We start from the raw sequence: 18,692 nt of genomic DNA on the forward strand, positions 1-18,692 counted from the left end.
CTCCCGGGCCTGCTGCCGCCCTCTCCTGCCCATCGCATCGGCCTGCTTTCCCCTGGCTTCGCTTTACCTTTTTCACCTTTTTCAAGTTCCGACTCTGGGCGCAGCCCTTCTGTCTGCGCTCCCGGCTCTTTTCGCGTGTTTATCTCTCTCCTCGCCGCTCCACGCTGTGTAGTAAATATCCTGCAGAAGCGTGGACAGTTCTTTCGCTTTTTTTTTTTTTTTTTTTTTTTTTTTAACGTACTCCTATGAAAATCTGATATAGGTGTGTAGAATGCAAGGTGCAGCTTTGTGGGCAAAACTCTATTCTGGCTTATACAGGTGGGCAGGGAGGATGTGGAAAATCTTTAATAAAACAATTTTAGCAGGCCAGGTCAGAGACCTGTTAGGTCAGTAACCTGGAGACTTGTGGAATTATGAAGGCTGGTGTGAATGAAACGTGTGTGGTGTATGTGTTTGAAAGCGTCAAAAGAAACAGCAGGGCAGGAGTTGAAAGAGCAGTGTGCATTAGTGTGAAAAAACAGCCTTACAGGGAGGAACTGGGGTTGTTTAGCCTGGAGAAAAGGAGGCTGAGAGGAAACCTTATCACTCTCTACAGCTACCTGAAAGGAGGTTATAGTGAGGTGGTAGTCAGTCTTTTCTTCAAAATAACAACTGATAGGACAAGAGGAAATGGCCTCAAGTTGTGCCAGGGGAGTTTTAGACTGGCTATTAGGAAAAAATTCTTCCCTGAAAGGGTTGTCAAGTATTGGAACAGGCTGCCCAGGGAAGCGGTTGTGTCCCCATCCCTGGAGATATTTAAAAGATATGTAGACGTGGTGCTTAGAGATATGATTTAGTGGTGGATTTGGCAGTGTTAGGTTAATGGTTGGACTCCATGTTTTTAAAGGTCTTTTCCAACTTAAATGATTCTATGACACTGTTCACAGGAGTAAAAGTGAGGGACATGACATTCTTGTCGAGGCCTGCACTCTGATAAGCCTGAGGTACAGATGAGTCTTCAAAAGCAAAGCCTGCTTCTGAACAACAGGAGAAGGGTGACAGGGTTGCATCATGCCTCATGTGCCATTAGTTTTCCTGTTACTCCACCATGAAAACAAACATGGAGAGATAAGTAGTGAACAGCAGTTTGCTGTTTATTTATGCTGCAGTAAGCGAGATTCTGGAGAAAAGGACCACCCTGTAAACAACTGTTGCCTCCTGAAGGGTATAAAAGATTTGTCCAAAACCTAGTTCATCATTGCCAAACAGGTGGAATCTCAGAGATGTGGTGAGGCCTTAATAGCTGGTGTCTCTTTTGTCCTTGGTGTTGCACCCAAATAATCCTGCCCAGACCACTTTGGTATGGGCTGTGTTTTGTGAGTCTACGGGTATGAGAATGTGAGTGAATGAAACTTGTGAAAGAATGAGTGTGAGTGGGTAAAATGCACATAGAGCTATTGTTAAAAACCATCACTTTCTCTGGATGTTGCATTGATTTTTGTTGTGCTGATATTTGAGCACCTGACCTGATACCTCAACAGCGTAAACTGTTGGTTCTGTGTAGTTTTATTGAGATCACCTTTTCACCAGTTTTAACTGATGGCTAGGAAGTGAGTTATTTGATAAATAAACTTTCCACAGCTGGGAGGAACCCTGATGCTAATGTGGCATTTTTCCACAATGTCTGTTGTGACAGTGGCTGTTAAGAGATGTCTAGGACATCACAGAAAAAAGCAGTGTGTGTGTACAAATGTAACCCAGAATATCTCTTCCAGGCTGAAGAACCCTGACCTCTGTTTTTGCCTCAGGTGGAAGTGATTTCATGCCTCTTCATCCTTGTTACTCCTCTTTTGCTAACTTTACCAGTTCTGTTTAACCACATCAGGGGCTGGGATTACTTGGAGTGTGCCTGGTAGGATATGGAGATTAATGCCATGAGTTAATATTGTAAATCTCTTTTAGTACTGGGTGTGTAGAACTAGAAGTTCTTCAGTCACTGAATCCAGGACCTGTTATTCCAAATTACCACGTAATCTGTAACACTCTGTTTTCCATTGAATATCCACACTGACAAGGCTGGCTGTGCTAGGATCAAAGGTCTGTCTGACCCAGGGTGCTGGCTCAGGTGGTGTCCAAGGGGGATGTCCACGGAAGAGTTTGGGAAAAGATCCAGTTGATCTAGCTGTAGAAGAATGCTATTTTGGGGGTTTGGGGATGTGTTTTTTGTTTGGGTTTGTTTTTTTTTTTTTTTTCTTCTTAGCTTCTTAACAGAAAGAAAAAATTCACATTAACTTCTGCTTTTATCTGTAAGTTGTCATAAATCCTTTAAAGGTTCTGAACTAACTCTAATGTTAAATAGTGTTCACAGCATCATTTCCACGTGGAATCACATACACTAAATAATGCAATACAGAAATCAAACTAGGAATGTAAAATGAAGAAACGGACTACAACTCTGGATTTCTCTACACTCTGCTGAATTGCTTTCTCACTCGAACAAGAGGAAGACCAGTAGCCTGCTTTGCAGTGACACAGTGATGTTAAAAGCGTAACAATGAGATGAAGTAAGATTGTCATGAGTCTACTTGCATGCTGTTCCTAGCCCAGTTAGCAAAGTCCTTGGTGAGCCCAAGTGTGATTGTTGATCATTCACTGTTTGCTCTTTTAAGAAGTGTGCAGAAAAGGGAGTGGGTTTTGGTGAGAATGAGTTAGCAGTGAAAGATGCCGTACTGAAACAAGAGGAAGATGAAAGGGGTCTGACTTGCAGTGTAATCTGTTGCTTCTGTGTAGTTTTCTTGAAATCGCCTTTTCACCAATTTTAACTGATTTTTGGTTGCTAGGAAGTGTTTTATTTGGTAAGTAAATTTCCCACAGCTGAGAGAAACCCTGATGATAATAATGTGACACAAAGCTGGGTAATACAGGAGGATGTGCTGGATGCTGCTAAAGTCCCTTTCTGGGGTGCCAAACGCCTGCAGGATCTGCTCTTTCAAAAAGGAGGAATGTGGTTTTGCTCATCCCTTACCTGAGCGGTAGCTAGAGGAAAGCTTTGTTCCTTATCTCTGCAGGCAAATAGGCAGGTACAGAGGGCTGCCTGGATTTTGGTGTACTTATGCCCCGTAAGAGCACAGAGATGTTATTTGGGTCCTTAGTGTTTCTGTTTCTTTAGAGGTGGGGAGAGAGGTTTGATGATGTTTCTGTACTGGTTTCCTACGTCAGCTGTTTTTCCCTCATTTTTGACCCTGGATGAATGCTATGATATTTGGTAGGCAGTGCCTTATTTTAGGCAAATGTCAGGAAACTTGATAAATGGGTGTGTTGACATGGCGTTTGTCTAAGATGATTCAAAAAGCGTGATGATATTTTTCCTCGGTAGCATTTTTTGTGCACAGTGGCAGATGTGTACTGCTTTCCTTGCTTCACAGTTGCCTCCTGGTGTTCTCTGCTGTGTTGGTAATTTCTTAGGGTTTTGTGTTTTGTTTTTCATCTTCAGTTTACAGTTCTGTTACTGTTTTACAAATAGTGAAACTTACAGAGCAGGCACTTAAATGTTAAAATTGTAAAAAGTTAGCAACTTGGTAAGCAAAATATTCTGATAAACCCACATGATACTTAACTGACTACAGCAGGCATCTTGATTCTTACTGCTTTTTCCTTCTGCTTTTTTTATAATGTCTAAGTTTCGCATTCTAAACCGAACAAAAAAAAAAGACAAGTTTAAGGTTCTTCTCTGTGGAATTACTTAAAGAAATCTTTAAGAAGGACAGGAGATGCTGTAGGTGTTACCCTTATTTGCAGAATAGGAAACCTTGCCTTTTAGGAAGGACATGATGGTTTCTGTTGATATGGGTAGAGAAGTGGTTGTTGAGCTATATTCGTACCTGGGTTACAAACATTTGAAGAAAAAGTAAGAATGAAGTAGCTGAATAAGAATAAATAGTGTATTTTTCAGTACTGTAAACTATAAATAGTCTAAAACTGTTTTTAAAAAAATGAGCGATGCCATTTCTCAAATATATTTTTGGGTAGAAATGAGTTATCTCTAGGTTAGCTTTGCTACTGCTCTGCAATATGCGTTGCAGTGTGATAAAACTTCTCTGTCGGTACCGTTTTACTTTACAGTAACAGGGTACAAACCATGGGGTGCACGTCAGAGATCAGGGACATAAGCAGAAAAGTGGTATTTGTTGGCCAGCAGAGATGTGCAGCCTCTCGCCGAGGCAGCCAGGCTTTGCTGAACCTCCTCACCCGGCACAGCAGAGGGCATTGCTTCTTTCTAAATGTCTCGGGAAAAGCAGCACGTCAGAGGGATTTCCTATTTAGTTCCTTGAATACCGTGTTTTAAGGGAAAGCATTTATTAAGAAGAAACGTAACCGACTAAAGTTCAGATAGAAGGGACTGGGTTAGTATCAGTACATCTTAATAACTAATTTCTGGAACAGAGATATTAGAAATTTTTCTTCCAGAATTGTATATATCCTTACATTTACTTGATCAGCCAGTTTCTTTCTGAAAGGATTCAGAAATTTGAAGAGGATGTCTGTGTATTTAAATTCCTTGTCACTTTTTAAAAAAATAAAACACCAACATTCATAAAGAGAAGAAAATAAAAATTATTTTAATAGGTGATATGAAGTGTTGCCTTATCTACTTACATTTTAGGGAAGATTAAAACACAAAAGTGGGAATTTTAAAGGAATGTATGGCAATTCTGTTCTGAAAGCTGCATGAATATTCTTTATAAAGGATGTGTATCTGTCTTGCTTACCCAGTATCTTGCCAACATCAGTTTTAAATAATGTGTAACACTGGATATTCTGAAATTGAGCATTTAAAAAAAATCAGAATTATTTTTAATGTAATTATTGATGGGGAATATTTCTTGCAATCTATCTTCCCACCTAAGTTAACATTTAGAAGATGATTTTATTGAACTTGCAGTTGTTTGAGAACAAAAACATTTATATTTAGTGCAATGTTCACATGTAATTTTCACAGTGTAGTATTTCTTAGGTCACTTACTATCTTTGTTTGGATATAGTACTTTTCCAGTGTTAATAAATAACTTAAAATCATTTTTAGTTTTATTATAGAATGCTGTTATATTTGTAAAACCTATATGTCAAGCTCAGGGGTTACTCTTTTAGGTAGATTACCTTCTGGCCAGCATTCAGGTACTGGAAACTGCTGACTAAGTGAGAGCAGGACTTGGCAGTTGTGGGATTTGCGGGAGCAGGAATGAGTTTTCTTTCCCTGGAAGTTTCTCTTGGGTTACTTTGCCAGCTTATATGGCTGTGTTTGAGAAGCTTGGGATGTGTCTGCTCCTGCTATGCTGTGCACACGTCCTGGTGCTTCCAGGTTCTTGCAGAATAAGGACTGTATCACAGGCTTCTCAGCATCCTCTCAGCTGGATCTGCTCAGAATGCTGGTTTGCATTATAGTGGGAATGAGTCTGTCCGTCTTTTGACCTCTGTGAAGGAACAGGTCTAGCCTGTGAATGCTCTGGCTGAGGCACCAAAACTTGCCTCTTCCGACTTGGATTTGCCCCAGCTGTGGGCACAGCTGGGTCTGTCGGGTGACCTGCTTTGCATATGACAGAAGTGCTTGCATGACAGGATTTTGTAAAACTCACAGGGTGTTGGAGCAGTGCTCTGAAATGAAGCAGACAGGGCTTTTAATGTTGTTGTTGGACAGCATAGGCATGATACATGCTGCCCCTTTGGAGGATGTAATTATAGTACAGTGAAATTGTGCACAGTCGTGATAGGCAGCGGTGACTCAGGAACACAAATTTGTGTGGGAAGGCCCTGAGCACCTTGCACAGCTCTGGTTTGGTTGGCGTGAGGAAGACCCCAGCGCTGGAGGAGCAGTGCATTGCACTTGTCTTCTGGAACACACTCCTTCGGATAGCTCTGGGTTGGCGAGGGGTTGCTTTGGCGTTCCTGGAGGTCTGTGGGTGGTGGGCATATGTGATACACCTTGGACGACCAGCTGTCAGAGTGGAATCCCAGTATTCAAACTGTCTCGGGACTATCGGGATCATGGAGAAAAGCAAGTGAATGCCAGCTGCCTAGCCTTGGTCAGCTACGTGTGAGGTATCTGGAAGAAGGTGCACAGAACCATCATATAAAGGTTAAATGGGAATTTCAATACTTTCTAGTGGTTATTGTTACCAACAGGATATTTCCATCCGCTGTTGCTGTGGGAGATCCTGGTTACTCTCCTACTATGACTATTGAAACAGCATGCTGTCTTCCAGGAGCCTGGAAAAAAGAACCTGGAAGGGCAGGGTGGTGATAAATGAAGAAACTGTTAGGCTGAAGAGAAGACAGTGCTGCTGTGTGGGATTGCCAGTGTCTCATTTCAGCATGGCAACCCCACACAGCAACCTAAAATATGAGGACACAAACATATAACTGCTCAGAGAAATGATGCAGAGTTCTGTCTGAGCAATCTAGCTGCACAGGCAGATGCTAGGCTCAAAACACCCTGGGCTGTTCCTAGGACTGTGTGCTCATCTGGTATGATTTTCTTTTTGGCGTAATCTGTGCAGTAGGTTCACCCATTCTCCCTGATTTAGAGAATGCATGATTTCTCTTCAGAATTGCAGTGGAGAGTTAGACACTTTGGGTGTTCTGCAGGCTGTGAGTTTTGGTATGCTCACACCCGCAGGTGAGCTGGTGTTTGGGCTTCTTGGGGTGGCTGCCAGCATCCTAGCTGGATGGGAACCTTACTGTTGAGAGAGCTGATCCCAGCTCATGTCGGACTTGGTGCAGGCCCAGAGGAGGAGTATGTATGAATTGGAGGCTGCTGGGAGGCATGTGAAAAGTCATGGGCATACAGGTTCAGGGCATTGTAGGAATCGCTTCTTGGTTCCTGGGTTTTTTCATCTCTTTTCCATATATTACATAAAGTAGTAAAAGTATTTAGATAACTATAAGTGATCTGAATTTCTTTCCGTTCCTGTTACTGATGAAGAAATTGCTGTAAGATGGCTTTCCTTTTATTCTTTTAGGCAGATCGTCCATGAATTTTTGTTTGCACTGTTGTCTTCAACTCTGTTTTCATTTGTTTTTCCTTTCCACCTCTCCCAGAAAGATTCATGTTTTGTTAATCTTGTATTGATAGCATTGCAATGTTCAAATTTTTTGCTATAAAATAATCCTTGAGAGAAAGATATGAATACTTCATGTTTTAAATTATATATAGAAGTTAATTAAATTCAGGAAAAATAAGCAGCTTTATTATAACCAACTTTTTGGTCATAATACGAATCATTGTTATGAAATAAATTCTTAGCATTGTTTAGTAAATGATCCTTCTGTCTAGTCAACAGTGTATTTTCAAAGTCACATTTGAAATTCTTCATGGAAATTTTTTTTTTTTTTTGCAGTCTCTGCACTGTATCCAGTCAAAATGTGAAGATAACTGGAAAACATTCCTTTTTACTACAAACACAGAGAAGTTGGTATTGAGTCAACCAGTGCAGCCGATTGTACACTTACAAGATTTGTTGGATAAGCCTTGGTTGTTTGCATAGTGTTATAGCATGTTAGCAATATGACATTGCTGCTTTCTGGTATTATAAATGGGCAACTGATTGATTAAGAAGTTTCAAAAAACAGTCTAGAAGCAGCTGTAGATGCTTAATTTTCTTGGTACAGCTGTGATGTCCTTCCCCATTCCAGATGTACTTTACTGTTTTATGCTATTCTTTCAGAGCACAGGTGTGTAAAGTCAGAGGAAAAAATAGTATAGTTTTAAATTTTAGTCATGTGTGTTGGCAGTATATAATACCAAAAAATTCAGACTCAAACAAAATAGGCTATACTTTTGACCCTTCTGATAAGGTGCAGGTGTATCCATAACCGACTAAAAAAAATCACCTGTGTTTGAATTTACTATGATATCGCAATATTTGTTGTAGGACATAGGAAACTAGTCTGTTAATTGAAAAACTTTACATTTGTTTTATGAATAGTATTGCTACATTTGATTTAGCAGAATGTAATAAGACAGTGGTAACTTGTGTCATTCTGCAAACTATTCTGAATAATTATGCCCTTTCATGAGTTTGAAGAACAGTTCATGTACTGCATCTTGGTGATAAGTCTAAGCCATATCCATCTTCAAATAGAAAAAAGCTGCAGATAGCTTTAACAACAACAGAAAGAGATTCTAGACAGCAAAGAAGTTTTTGATATTACAAGTGCAGCTCAGGAAAACCTGTTGAATATTATGCACAGAGTACAAATCCTATTCCTGTGATCTTTTTGTTTTTCTTTGAGCTGCATGATCCTACTTGAAAAATGTAATTATGAGAGACAAAGATTGTTTTCACCATGGTGTTTTGCTGGTTAAGTGCTACATGTATTTGGTTAATTGTTATTTGCATCTCTTTAGAAAAATGTGCTTAGTTCACAATATTACATTGTTCATTATTATGAGGACAATATATATATACAAATATATACATACAAGTATATTGCGTGTTCTCTGCACAGCTGAGATACTTTTAATTAGAAGTTATTCTGTATGCAAAAGTACAATTAGGTTTGGAATATACTATATTCATCAGTCAGCATTGCAAAGAGTACCAAAACATGGAGCTTGATGGAAAGCCATTGATGAACATAAACCGATATCAAAGAGTGTATGATGAATCTTTCATTGTTTTAAAAATAGAAGTGTAATCCTTTCCTAATCTGCAATCATAATTTAAAATACTTTTTTTTTAAAGTGTAATTTGAATATGTGAAGTTGGCTTAAAAATCGTGTGTGCAGCCAAGCAAAATCTTCCAGTGCTCTTTGCCAAGTATAACAACTATTACCCTTATAACTTCCTATAACCATGTTTGTTTCCCTTTGGATAATGCTGTGAAATATGAATAATCCTATTCTTAGTAAAACTGAAGTTTAGTCCTTTTCATATTTTTTTCTTTTTGGGATGAGAAAGATTGGTAAATAGAAACTGTAACTTTGACAAAATGAAGATATTTTTTATTGAAAATCAGTTATTGCTGCAGTGCATGCATTTCAGAATAGCTTTATAGATATTTCTGTGCAGTAGCCTCTTTCCTAATCAGCCACAGTTCTTCACAGTGTAAGTCAATGGAGCAATACAGTTCTTACAGATCTTCTTTAGGAGTTATGTGCCAGATTTTGTTGCTTGCATACGATGCTGGAAATATGGTATCTGTATTGTTGAAAACACAACATGTACTTACATAACTGAAGATTAAACAATTGATTTTTAGGCTGGAAAGCATCCCTGTGGTCCTCTAGACTGAGTTTGATTTACATAAGGCACTACATTTCAGCCAAAGACTTTTACACTTACCCCAGCAGGCTTGTCTTTCAGATAAATTCGTGGACTTAAAAATAAATAAATACCTTCTACTCTGCTTTTGTGAGACCCCACCTGAAGTACCCCATCCATTTCTGGGATCCTCAGTACAAGAAAGACAGGCTGGTCCAGAGTAAGGCCACAGAAATGATCAGGAGGCTGGAAGCACCTCTCGTGAAGAAAAGCTGAGAGACTTGGGGTTGTTCAGCCTGGAAAGGGCTCTGGGGAGACCTTGTTGTGGGCTTTCAATACTTAGTGGGTTTGTGAAAAGTCTCTCTCCATCTTTCTTCTCAGGGCCTGTAGTGATGGGACAAGGGACGATGGTTTTAAACTGAAAGAGAGTAGGCTTAGCTTGGACAAAATGAAGAACGTTGAGGGTGGTGAGACACTGAAAGAGGTTGCTCAGAGAAGTTGTGGATGCTTCATCACTGGAAGTGGTTAAGGTTGGGTTGGATGGGGCTTTGGGCAAGCTGACCTAGTGAAAGGTGTCCCTGCCTGTGGCAGGGGGGTTGGACTAGGTGATCTCTGAAGGTCCATTCACACCCAAACCGATCCATGAAAAAAGTGTCAGTTGTAATACATGCATGTAAGAAAGCAACATCAGAGTTTCTATTCCAGTATTACTTTTGATGTTTTCTGCCTAATGAGGTCAGCTGGGATATCCACTTAATGTAACTACATGGGATTTCCTAGAGGCTTTTTTTCAGTATTGTAGTATACTTAGGACTATATTGAAAAATAAAGTAAGATATTCTTCATTTTCCAGGAATTGCAGCTCAGCTGGTTTCACATGGATTGGCAAGAGCAGCTTTAAGTTCTCAGGTTTACAACTGAGGCTTAAAATATTGTCAGGGTGGTTTGTTCAAGCTGCGTGGAAGGCTGACAGAGTAAACAGTGCTCTCCCAGATGTTCCACAGCGGAGAGGGTGCTCTTCTCCAGAGACTTCAGTTCAAGTGTGCTCCCAAGTCACGCTGGGACACTGAGTCTTCTAGCATGTTGTATGCAGCAAAGTCACTGCCGAATTTTACCTTCACGTTAGCAGTGAGTACGGAGACACCTTTGCTTCTGTACGTACGCTCCTTAAAGCTTAATTCTGCGGTATTTAAAAAAAATAAGAAGTCAGGGTTTTAATGAAGAGGTCTTTACAAAATACTATTAGACTTGCGTGGTAAATTAGTCACAAAAAATCCTGATATCTACAGTGAAATTTAAATGACTCTTTGCCAAAACACTTAGTCATGTCTTCTCACCAAGGGATGCTTAAATGCCTAATTTCAGCTTTTTATTTCCAGCTTTTTTGGCTGGAGAGTTTTGTTTATTTTGCTTTCTAAAGTGAAACCATATTTCTTCACTGTGCTGAGGAGAATGTATGGATGTTCTTTTGGTTGAAACAGCAGAAGGTTGCTTTGGTTTCTGTCGGTTCTTTGGGGGTGTTTGTAGTTTTAAGGTTGTGATGGGGAACAACTCTGGACAATTAAAACAGTAAGTATGCAAGGTTTTTGGAAGTTAATAAAAATTTAGTAGATGTAAGAATCAAAATACAGCAGTTGATTTTCCTCATCCTCTTTTAGGCAAAAAGAACTGGTTTTCTTTCCTTTTTCTGGTCATAAAATCTGAGTTATTTCCCTGCAAATTTTAAAGTTTTGGAGGAAAAGCTTTCAATGCACACTGTGCTCTTCTTGAATACTGGTTTTGCAGTACCATATTGTATTAAAAAGTGTTTCTGGTTTCTTCTCCCCCCTCCTGCTTTCTTCAAAACTTACCTTTAAAAATGTGGTTACAGAGACTATTTATGTTTATTCCAAAATGATATAATTTGGGGTTTGCTGCCATTGAGGTGCAATTCAAATTCACTACATAAGTGTGGGCAGAAATTAATTAATATTGTATCTGCTGGAATTTTTACTTAGAGTGATACTGCTTCTACTGGACTATAGATATTAAATAAAATTAGAATCCTTGCAACTAAAATTATTCCCTCAAAGAATTCAGGTCATTGTAGTGTAAGCTGGTGTGCAAGTGCTGTTTTTACAGAAGTTTAGCCTTGCAGCAATCTTTGCATAGGAAGTGATTAGTATATAGTTTTTTATAGATATCTTCTTGCTTACTATCAGGGAAGCTTCCAGTTTTCTACTTCATTGCTTTCAGAGCTCTCCTTTGTGACTTTACAGTCATTAATATTAGATTTTTCACTAAATCACTGCTTTTATTTCTGCTTTGAATCACAGATCCTCCTTTTATGCTTTCTCCTTGGACTGTTTTCCTTCAGTAGTTTTATTAAATAATACAAATCTTGCGTTTGTTTCAGCTTTATACAGTAGTTAATCTTCAAACCCCTTTGTTAGCAAGAAGTTTATATTAGTTCTTCACTTTTATCTGTTTGCATGGAATAAAATGGAAAAGTATCTTGTTTAAAGGAAATTGGGCAACCATAAAGACCAGGAAGATCTCTTCAATTTGTGTTGTAAGTTGAATCTGTTGGGAAACAGTATGAACTTTGGTTGTTTGATATTTTTTTAATAGGACAAAACCTCAGGCCACTAATTGGGGAGGAAAAAGAGCAGTATTCTGGTGGGGAAAAAATGCAAAACAGTGGACTTCAAAAGAAGAAACTCTGAGTTCATGCTGTCTTTGATTATAACTGTGTGCTGTAAGTGGGATGATGTTGTGCTCTTGCTTATGAGTCTTAGTAGGTGAATTTTGTGGCAGTTGTATTTAATTACTTGTAAACTAGCTAAAACTTGTGTCCTAGTTTGAATTATGCAGAGCTGTATAGAAAGAGTGTCCCTGTTTTCTGCTGTGTGCATAGCTTCACATGTCTGTTTTATCCATAAACATTTGGGTTTTTTAAATAACAGCATTTTAATATTTGCCTTGGTATATATAGCAGAATCAAACATCAGGCTTCAAAAAAGGCTAAAATAGCCTTGTACATCTTTTAGTCACTAGAGCATCAAGCTGGTGTCTATAGTATGTGTTCTCCATATGTGAATAAGTTATATTAGCTAGCAATTTGCAAATTGTCCCCTTCAGTAAGTAATAAATGTTAGTGCAGCTCTTTATTTTTAAAATATTTTTTTTCCAAACTTTTATTTCCTAAAAATACAGGAAGCAGAGCTTTTGCTTTGAGAAAGCTCTAAAAAATCACTGATTACTGCTAGGCACAAAGTTGTGAACATGTTCAAAGTTAGAAGTATAGAAGGTATTTGAACTTATTGGTTGAGGGAAGAATGAGAGCTGTACATCGCTGAGATGAATTAAAGGCATGAGGCCTGAGATCTGAGTGATTATATTCTGACACCAGAATAAGACATACTAAACTTCTCAGTAGAGAGAAAATTAGTGTTAGACCAGGTAGTTTAATGTATAACAAGAAGGCAGCACCCAGAGAAATTACTTTGAACAGTAATTGCTTGTATGTTGAAATTTTGGTCACTGTAGTCATACATCAGTTCTCTCAGTGTTTCTCCTGAGTCTTACCTTTGTTTCTTGGAAGAACTTCAGTGCACGGTGAAAACAAAGCTCAGTGCTTGTTCTGTGATAAATTTGGGAGTTGGCAGTGCTTGTCGTGCAGCTTCTGGATGGAAGGCCATTAACTATTGGATATCAGGTTTTGCGGTATACTGTCTGAGTTGGTCCTGTTGCCTTTAAGGTGGTATCTTTCTGCACAATGGAGTTTTGATTTAAATAGAGCTCGTTGTGTTCATTTGTGTAAAAAAAATAGTAAAAGTACACTAGAGAGGAATTTGGTAAATGAACTGCATGAATCACTATGACCTGTTACCCTAATAATGCCTATAGCAACTTTTAAAAAGTTCGTGAGATTTAGGTTTATATCTAAGCAACAGTGCACACTTTTAGTAGTTACAAGGTATGGGAAATTAAGGTCTGGTGGACTAGTAGATAGCGAAATTTTTTTAGGTTGCTGATTGAAATAAGTATCTTATCAATATATACTTGGTCAGAGAGTAGCTTAATGTATTGGGTTTTATTATTCTTCATAACAGGCTTATGTCCTTCTCTCTTTCCTAAATAAGATAATAGCTGCTGAAAGTGATCTCAGGAGGTCATCTGTTCAGACCTCTTGCTCCAAGCAGGACAAACTTGGTTCAGATTGCTCAGGGCCTTCTCTAGTCAAGTTTTAATTATCTCCAAGCTGCTGGGCCTTTAGCTGTCGTGGTGGTGTACTAAATTGTTGTTGGAAATCAGTTTTCTCATTTTGTTGTTTTGTGTAACTAACTTTAGACAGACAGACCTTTCTAGCTATTGATGACAGTGCTGAGGAAGATGAATTTGATAGTTATGGAGAGTTGCATTCTTCGCATGCTGCTTGATGTTAATATGTCATTCACCCCTTAATTATAGCAATCAGATCTCCAATCTCCCATCTCACTTCTCCATGTTTCATCTGTATCTCTCACATTCTAACATGCATGCTACTTGCCTTTGCAAGCAAACATAAAACATGTAGCTAGGGTTTTAAAGACATATCACTGGGTGGGATAGGACCACCCTGCTTGTGTAGTCCTAGACTTTGCAGCAGAAATAGTATGCTACGTTCCTCCATTGGAGTTACTTCTTTCCTACAGATCTTACTGGAGTTTAAGTCTATGACTTTTTCAACTCTCTGGTTAATATATATATAATTTTGCAGAGTATTCTGTTACTGAAAAAAACTACTGTTTTTAGTTAAACTCTGCGCACAGAAAGTAAAAAGCATCTAAATATTTGGGAAAAATTTAAAAATCTAGAAATTAAAAGGAAAACCAAACAGGTTAGATATTTAAGGAGAATGAAGGAAAAAAGCCTTTATGCTTCAAGTACTTTAAAATAACATGCCCTTTGTGCTTTTGAGTTTTGTAATATTCTCCAATTTTTGCAATTTGACATGTTATTATCTATCACAGCTGCATGACCAATACTGGTTGAGAATCAGAAGAGTACAGAGTGCTTAATAAAGTATGTTACCCTGTTACCTTGCTGTCTTACTGTTTTTCTGTAGTGGTGCTGTGGGGAATACAGTTAAGGAGATTTAGAAATCATGGAGGAAAGTACTCAAAATGTCATGAAGTCTCTTTAAACACTTGAGATAAATTATTGTTTAATGAGATCTCCTTTAGGTTATGCAGGACACTGGAGAAAAGGCAGTATTTTAACTCACTCTGGTTCTAGACTGCCCACAAAAGAATTCTTGATGGCCATAACCAGTGGGGTCTCTTGAGGATTCTTGTATACGTAAATTAGATATTTGTGCTCTTGAGAAGTTCCTCTTCAAGAAGCAGAGTGGAGATCTCTGCAGGCTTGTAGACCTGGGATAGAATTCAAACAAATTCCCAGTGGTTTATTGGAAAACTGTCCACAATGAAAAATGGCCAAGGATTTATTTGTAAATTAGCATCTGTATTTTAGTGAGTTTAATCTCGTTCTAGTAAAGAACGAGCACATTTGTCAGTGTGTAAAAATAACACTTGTGTTTTGTACAGAGATTATTTCACAGGCAAGTTTGCACATGGGAGAATTTTGTATCTATTTTTTCCTGCCAGGGAGATGGAGAGGGGTGTTACTAACTAGAATGGACCATTTTTGGGAAATCCATAGGATGTTAGTGTACCCATGTTATGATCTGGAGGTAAAAATTTCACAGGCAACAAGTTTTTTTAGTGTAGAAAGTCTACTGTGTATGCCATCATATGAAGGCAAGAAGAAGGAGGTGAATGCAATTTAATGACTGTAATTGCCAAGAGTTGAAGGAATTTACTGTGAATGGTATTATTGCTTAAAAAAAGCTTGGTGTTGCTTGGTGTGTTGAATGGCCATTACTATTGCCATCTTTACAGATAACTTAGGAAAATCTCCTTCAAGCCGAACTCAGAAGTTCTCTCGATCCTCTCTACTAGCTCAGGCTTTTTCCAGATGATCTATATATAAGAAAAGGCAGTTTAGTTGTTGGAAATGCATCATCCAGTGTAGTGTCTGATTCTACTAGCATTCATTAAATTAATCCAAACCACAGGTGGACCTCCTCACACCCTGTTGAAATATGAAAACAAGGCTGTTCTTTATCTTCTGAGACCTGAATTTAGCTGTGGAGTATATATGCGTTAGTTTACAGATAACAACATCTGCCTGTCTTTATGGTTGTGTTTTGTTTTGTTTTGTTTTTTTTTTTTTCCCTAGAGCAATTTTCTTATTCATTTGCCTTGCTATGAAGGATAACTGAAAATACTCTGCGATGAAATGGTTGTAGTCCTTATCATACTGAATTTATATGTTTCTGCAGTGTTCTTATTTTTGCCCTTGTCTGTGGGCACTCTCACACTCTTGTTTGTTCATCCTGATACTTGGTCCTTTGATGATCTAGTTTGGAAACTGGACCAACAGAAAGCTGTTCCTACAAGAAAGTAAATAGCTTTTGTTTGTTACATTCCTAACAGGCTCACTCCAGGTTAGGACAAATTTCAGTGGTGATATAAGGGTACAGGAGTTCTGTAAGGGAGTGGAGAGGGCCAGATGAGGCATGGCAGTGCCAGCTTGGTTGGTTTAAACACTTAACAGGCCTTTGTCCTAAATTAAGAAGATTTAACAGAATTTTTGGAGGATCCCAGAAAGATCTTTGTCAGATGTTCGGTTTCATTGAAAGAGCAGGTAAAATATTTGGAAGAATGATCTATTCCAAAACACCAGTTTCTGAAAAGTGGGCATCTCTGCCAGTTGGTGCTTGTGTTTGTCTCTTCAGTATCATATATGCTGCCCTTCTATATTTACATTATGTGTATTTCTTAAGTCCCTGCAGACATCCCCCCTTCATAATCTTAATTCTTACTTGGGAAAGTTGTTTCTGTATGTATCACTCAGCTGCTCCATCTGAGGGACTGAATGTCCACTGGAAATCCTCTGCTGTGAATGTTCCTGCTATCACTTTCTGGATGATTGTTTGCGTGGGCATTATTTTCCTCAGACAAATCGAGTTAGGTCAGGAGTGAAGGGTGGAGAAATAGGGTAATGCTGGCTAGGGAATTAGGGAATTGAGTGATCAACGCAAACGATGGAGTAGCTGAGCGTGGAGATTTGTTGTATTCGACTGCTGTAACTTGGTGTTGAGTGACAAGGTATAACTAAGATGGGATGTATCATCTTTGAAAACAATGTTCATGAGCATACAGGATGATGGAAAAGTGTTTGTTACTTTACAGGGGCAAGCAGTTAAGTTCCAAGACAATTGGGTGATTCTGCAAACTCTAGTGAGTTCAGAGTGAGGAAGTCAGTGAAAGACCACTGAATATTGCACTTTGCACCTCAGTTTCCCTTAAAACAGGTTTTGTCATTTCAGTAGGAGAATTGATTTATAATCTCATGCCCAGACAAAGTCATTTTGAAGAGATGTTAATTTTGAAATGTTTACTTTTAGCTTACGGCTTATACATTGATTTAAAGTTGCATCTAGATTGCTGCTGCCCCCTCAATTCATATGAAAAATCTTATTTAAATACTTCCTCTTGCTGCTTCCTGTATTCAGTGTTTATTTTTTGGAGCACTTATAAATGTATCTTGTACAATTAATTTTAATGTATTTTAATTTAGACTGTATGAATTTCAAACAATCCTACATTTGGAACCTTATCTGCTATGAGCTTTCCTGTATAAAATCCTACTGCTCTGCTTGTGGTTTACTGTCACGAACCAGGTTCTTTTTGTGGTGCGTGTGTTGCACTTTGTTCAGCCCTTGTCCTTGAGATGCTACGTTTAACAGCTCCTGTTTCTGATCATCAAACTTACCAGGTGTCAGATCTGTAGCTTATAATTCCTGAGGCTCTGTCATGTCAGAACAACCCAAGCTGTTTGTGCCTTCCAGCAGAGCTGGAATTCAAAACTGTCTCTTGTTTTGACTTCCCCAAGAACAAACGTTTCCAAATGTACAAGTGGAAAATGATGGTATTATTCTGTGTTCATATGAAATATAGATGGATTTTTAGCATCCACTCGAAGTGGTTGATGGGAAGATGTGTTGCTGAAGCCAACAGATCTCTAAACCTTTAATTGCTTGATTATTTTGTTCTGTTTAATTCTTCTGCCTTGAAAATAGTCTGAAATCTTGCATGAAGTAATTATTATATCAGTTAATTACTGCTGAATGCAGGGGAAAATTAATAGGCTCTATTTTTTTAAAAAAATCTGTTTATCCATCTATAATATGATTTCCTTACATTCACTTTGAGATTTCAGGTACATACTGCTTTCAAAATGCATCTCACCTTTCATTTGTTACTGGCAAGAAGTCTTTTCTTACTATTTGTATTTCAAATAAACTTAGAAAGCGGTCAGATTTAGTGTATCAGAGAAAGCATATGTGAGAATGAGTCTCACTTTGATATAGCTGGATATTTTCGCCAAGCATATGATGGGAAGCCTGTGATAGTCAGCTTTCTTAGATCACAGAACAGAGGTGTCTCCATGAAGAAGAGCAGGAGGATTTATATTCTCCCATTTTCCTAAATCTCTATGAGAAACACTGGCATTTTATTTGTTTAGTTACTGAATTAAAATATTTACTGTGATATTGTAGAGTGAAAAAGGAGAGAAGTGATGGTTCAGATTTTTAAAATGTGTTATATCAGCCCTGTGCATTCTTTTTACTTAGGCAAAATGATTTTGTTCTTTAAAATAAAGGTTTAAGTATTATTAATTATTAAATAGCTGCAAGGTATAGAATCATAGAATGATTTGGGTTGGAAGGGTACTAATTGTGTTTTGGTTTTCACCGGGGAGATAAGAGATGCGAAATATTCTTTTCAGGAGTATCTTCTAATATTGGGAATGCATTTTTAAATCAACTTACCTAACCAGTAGTAGAAGTGGCAGATGTTTTCAGGAGATGCAGAGTGTTTTTGTGTGGCTGAATTAGCAAAAGCTTTATCTTTAATGTGTAAAATGCTTGGGGTTGGAGAAATCTACCAGATGCCTCCTTAGAAGTCTTACTAACAATGCTCTGGACACATGAAATCTTTATTTGTAATTTAGTGAATAAAGACTTTTTGAGTGTTACAAATTTAATTTAAATCCTCCTTCAGATGGTATGTTTTGTGAAATGGTATTTCTTTTTTCTATTTATCTGTAGGTTCCTTCAGAGAAATCAGAATCCTTTGCATCCATGTTGAGACGCTCTCCTTTAATTCAGATGGGACCTGCCAAAGACAAAATTGCCATTGGTCAAATATTCCATGTTGTAGATGATGATCTTTATATAGATTTTGGTGGCAAGTTTCACTGTGTGTGCAAAAGACCAGAAGTAGATGGAAAGTAAGTACTAAACTTACGGTAAGCAATTAACGTGTGTGAACAACATACCAACCAAAATGCTAAGCTAAT

The 18,692-nt window shown here is 38.2% G+C and overlaps 1 protein-coding gene across 4 annotated transcripts in view; it reads left to right on the forward strand.

Moving 5' to 3' along the window:
* Positions 1-18,692, forward strand: part of TPD52 (tumor protein D52) — a 125,991-nt gene that overhangs the window by 41,810 nt on the left and 65,489 nt on the right. For all 4 annotated transcript variants that reach the window (XM_042785793.1, XM_042785790.1, XM_042785792.1 and 1 more), the window contains one exon: positions 18,442-18,623. In XM_042785793.1, the coding sequence (XP_042641727.1) occupies positions 18,442-18,623 (182 nt within the window). The remainder of the gene's footprint in view (positions 1-18,441; positions 18,624-18,692) is intronic.

Source organism: Tyto alba, unplaced genomic scaffold (assembly GCF_018691265.1).
Source record: "Tyto alba isolate M040663 unplaced genomic scaffold, T.alba_DEE_v4.0 Super-Scaffold_9, whole genome shotgun sequence".
NCBI lineage: Eukaryota > Metazoa > Chordata > Aves > Strigiformes > Tytonidae > Tyto > Tyto alba.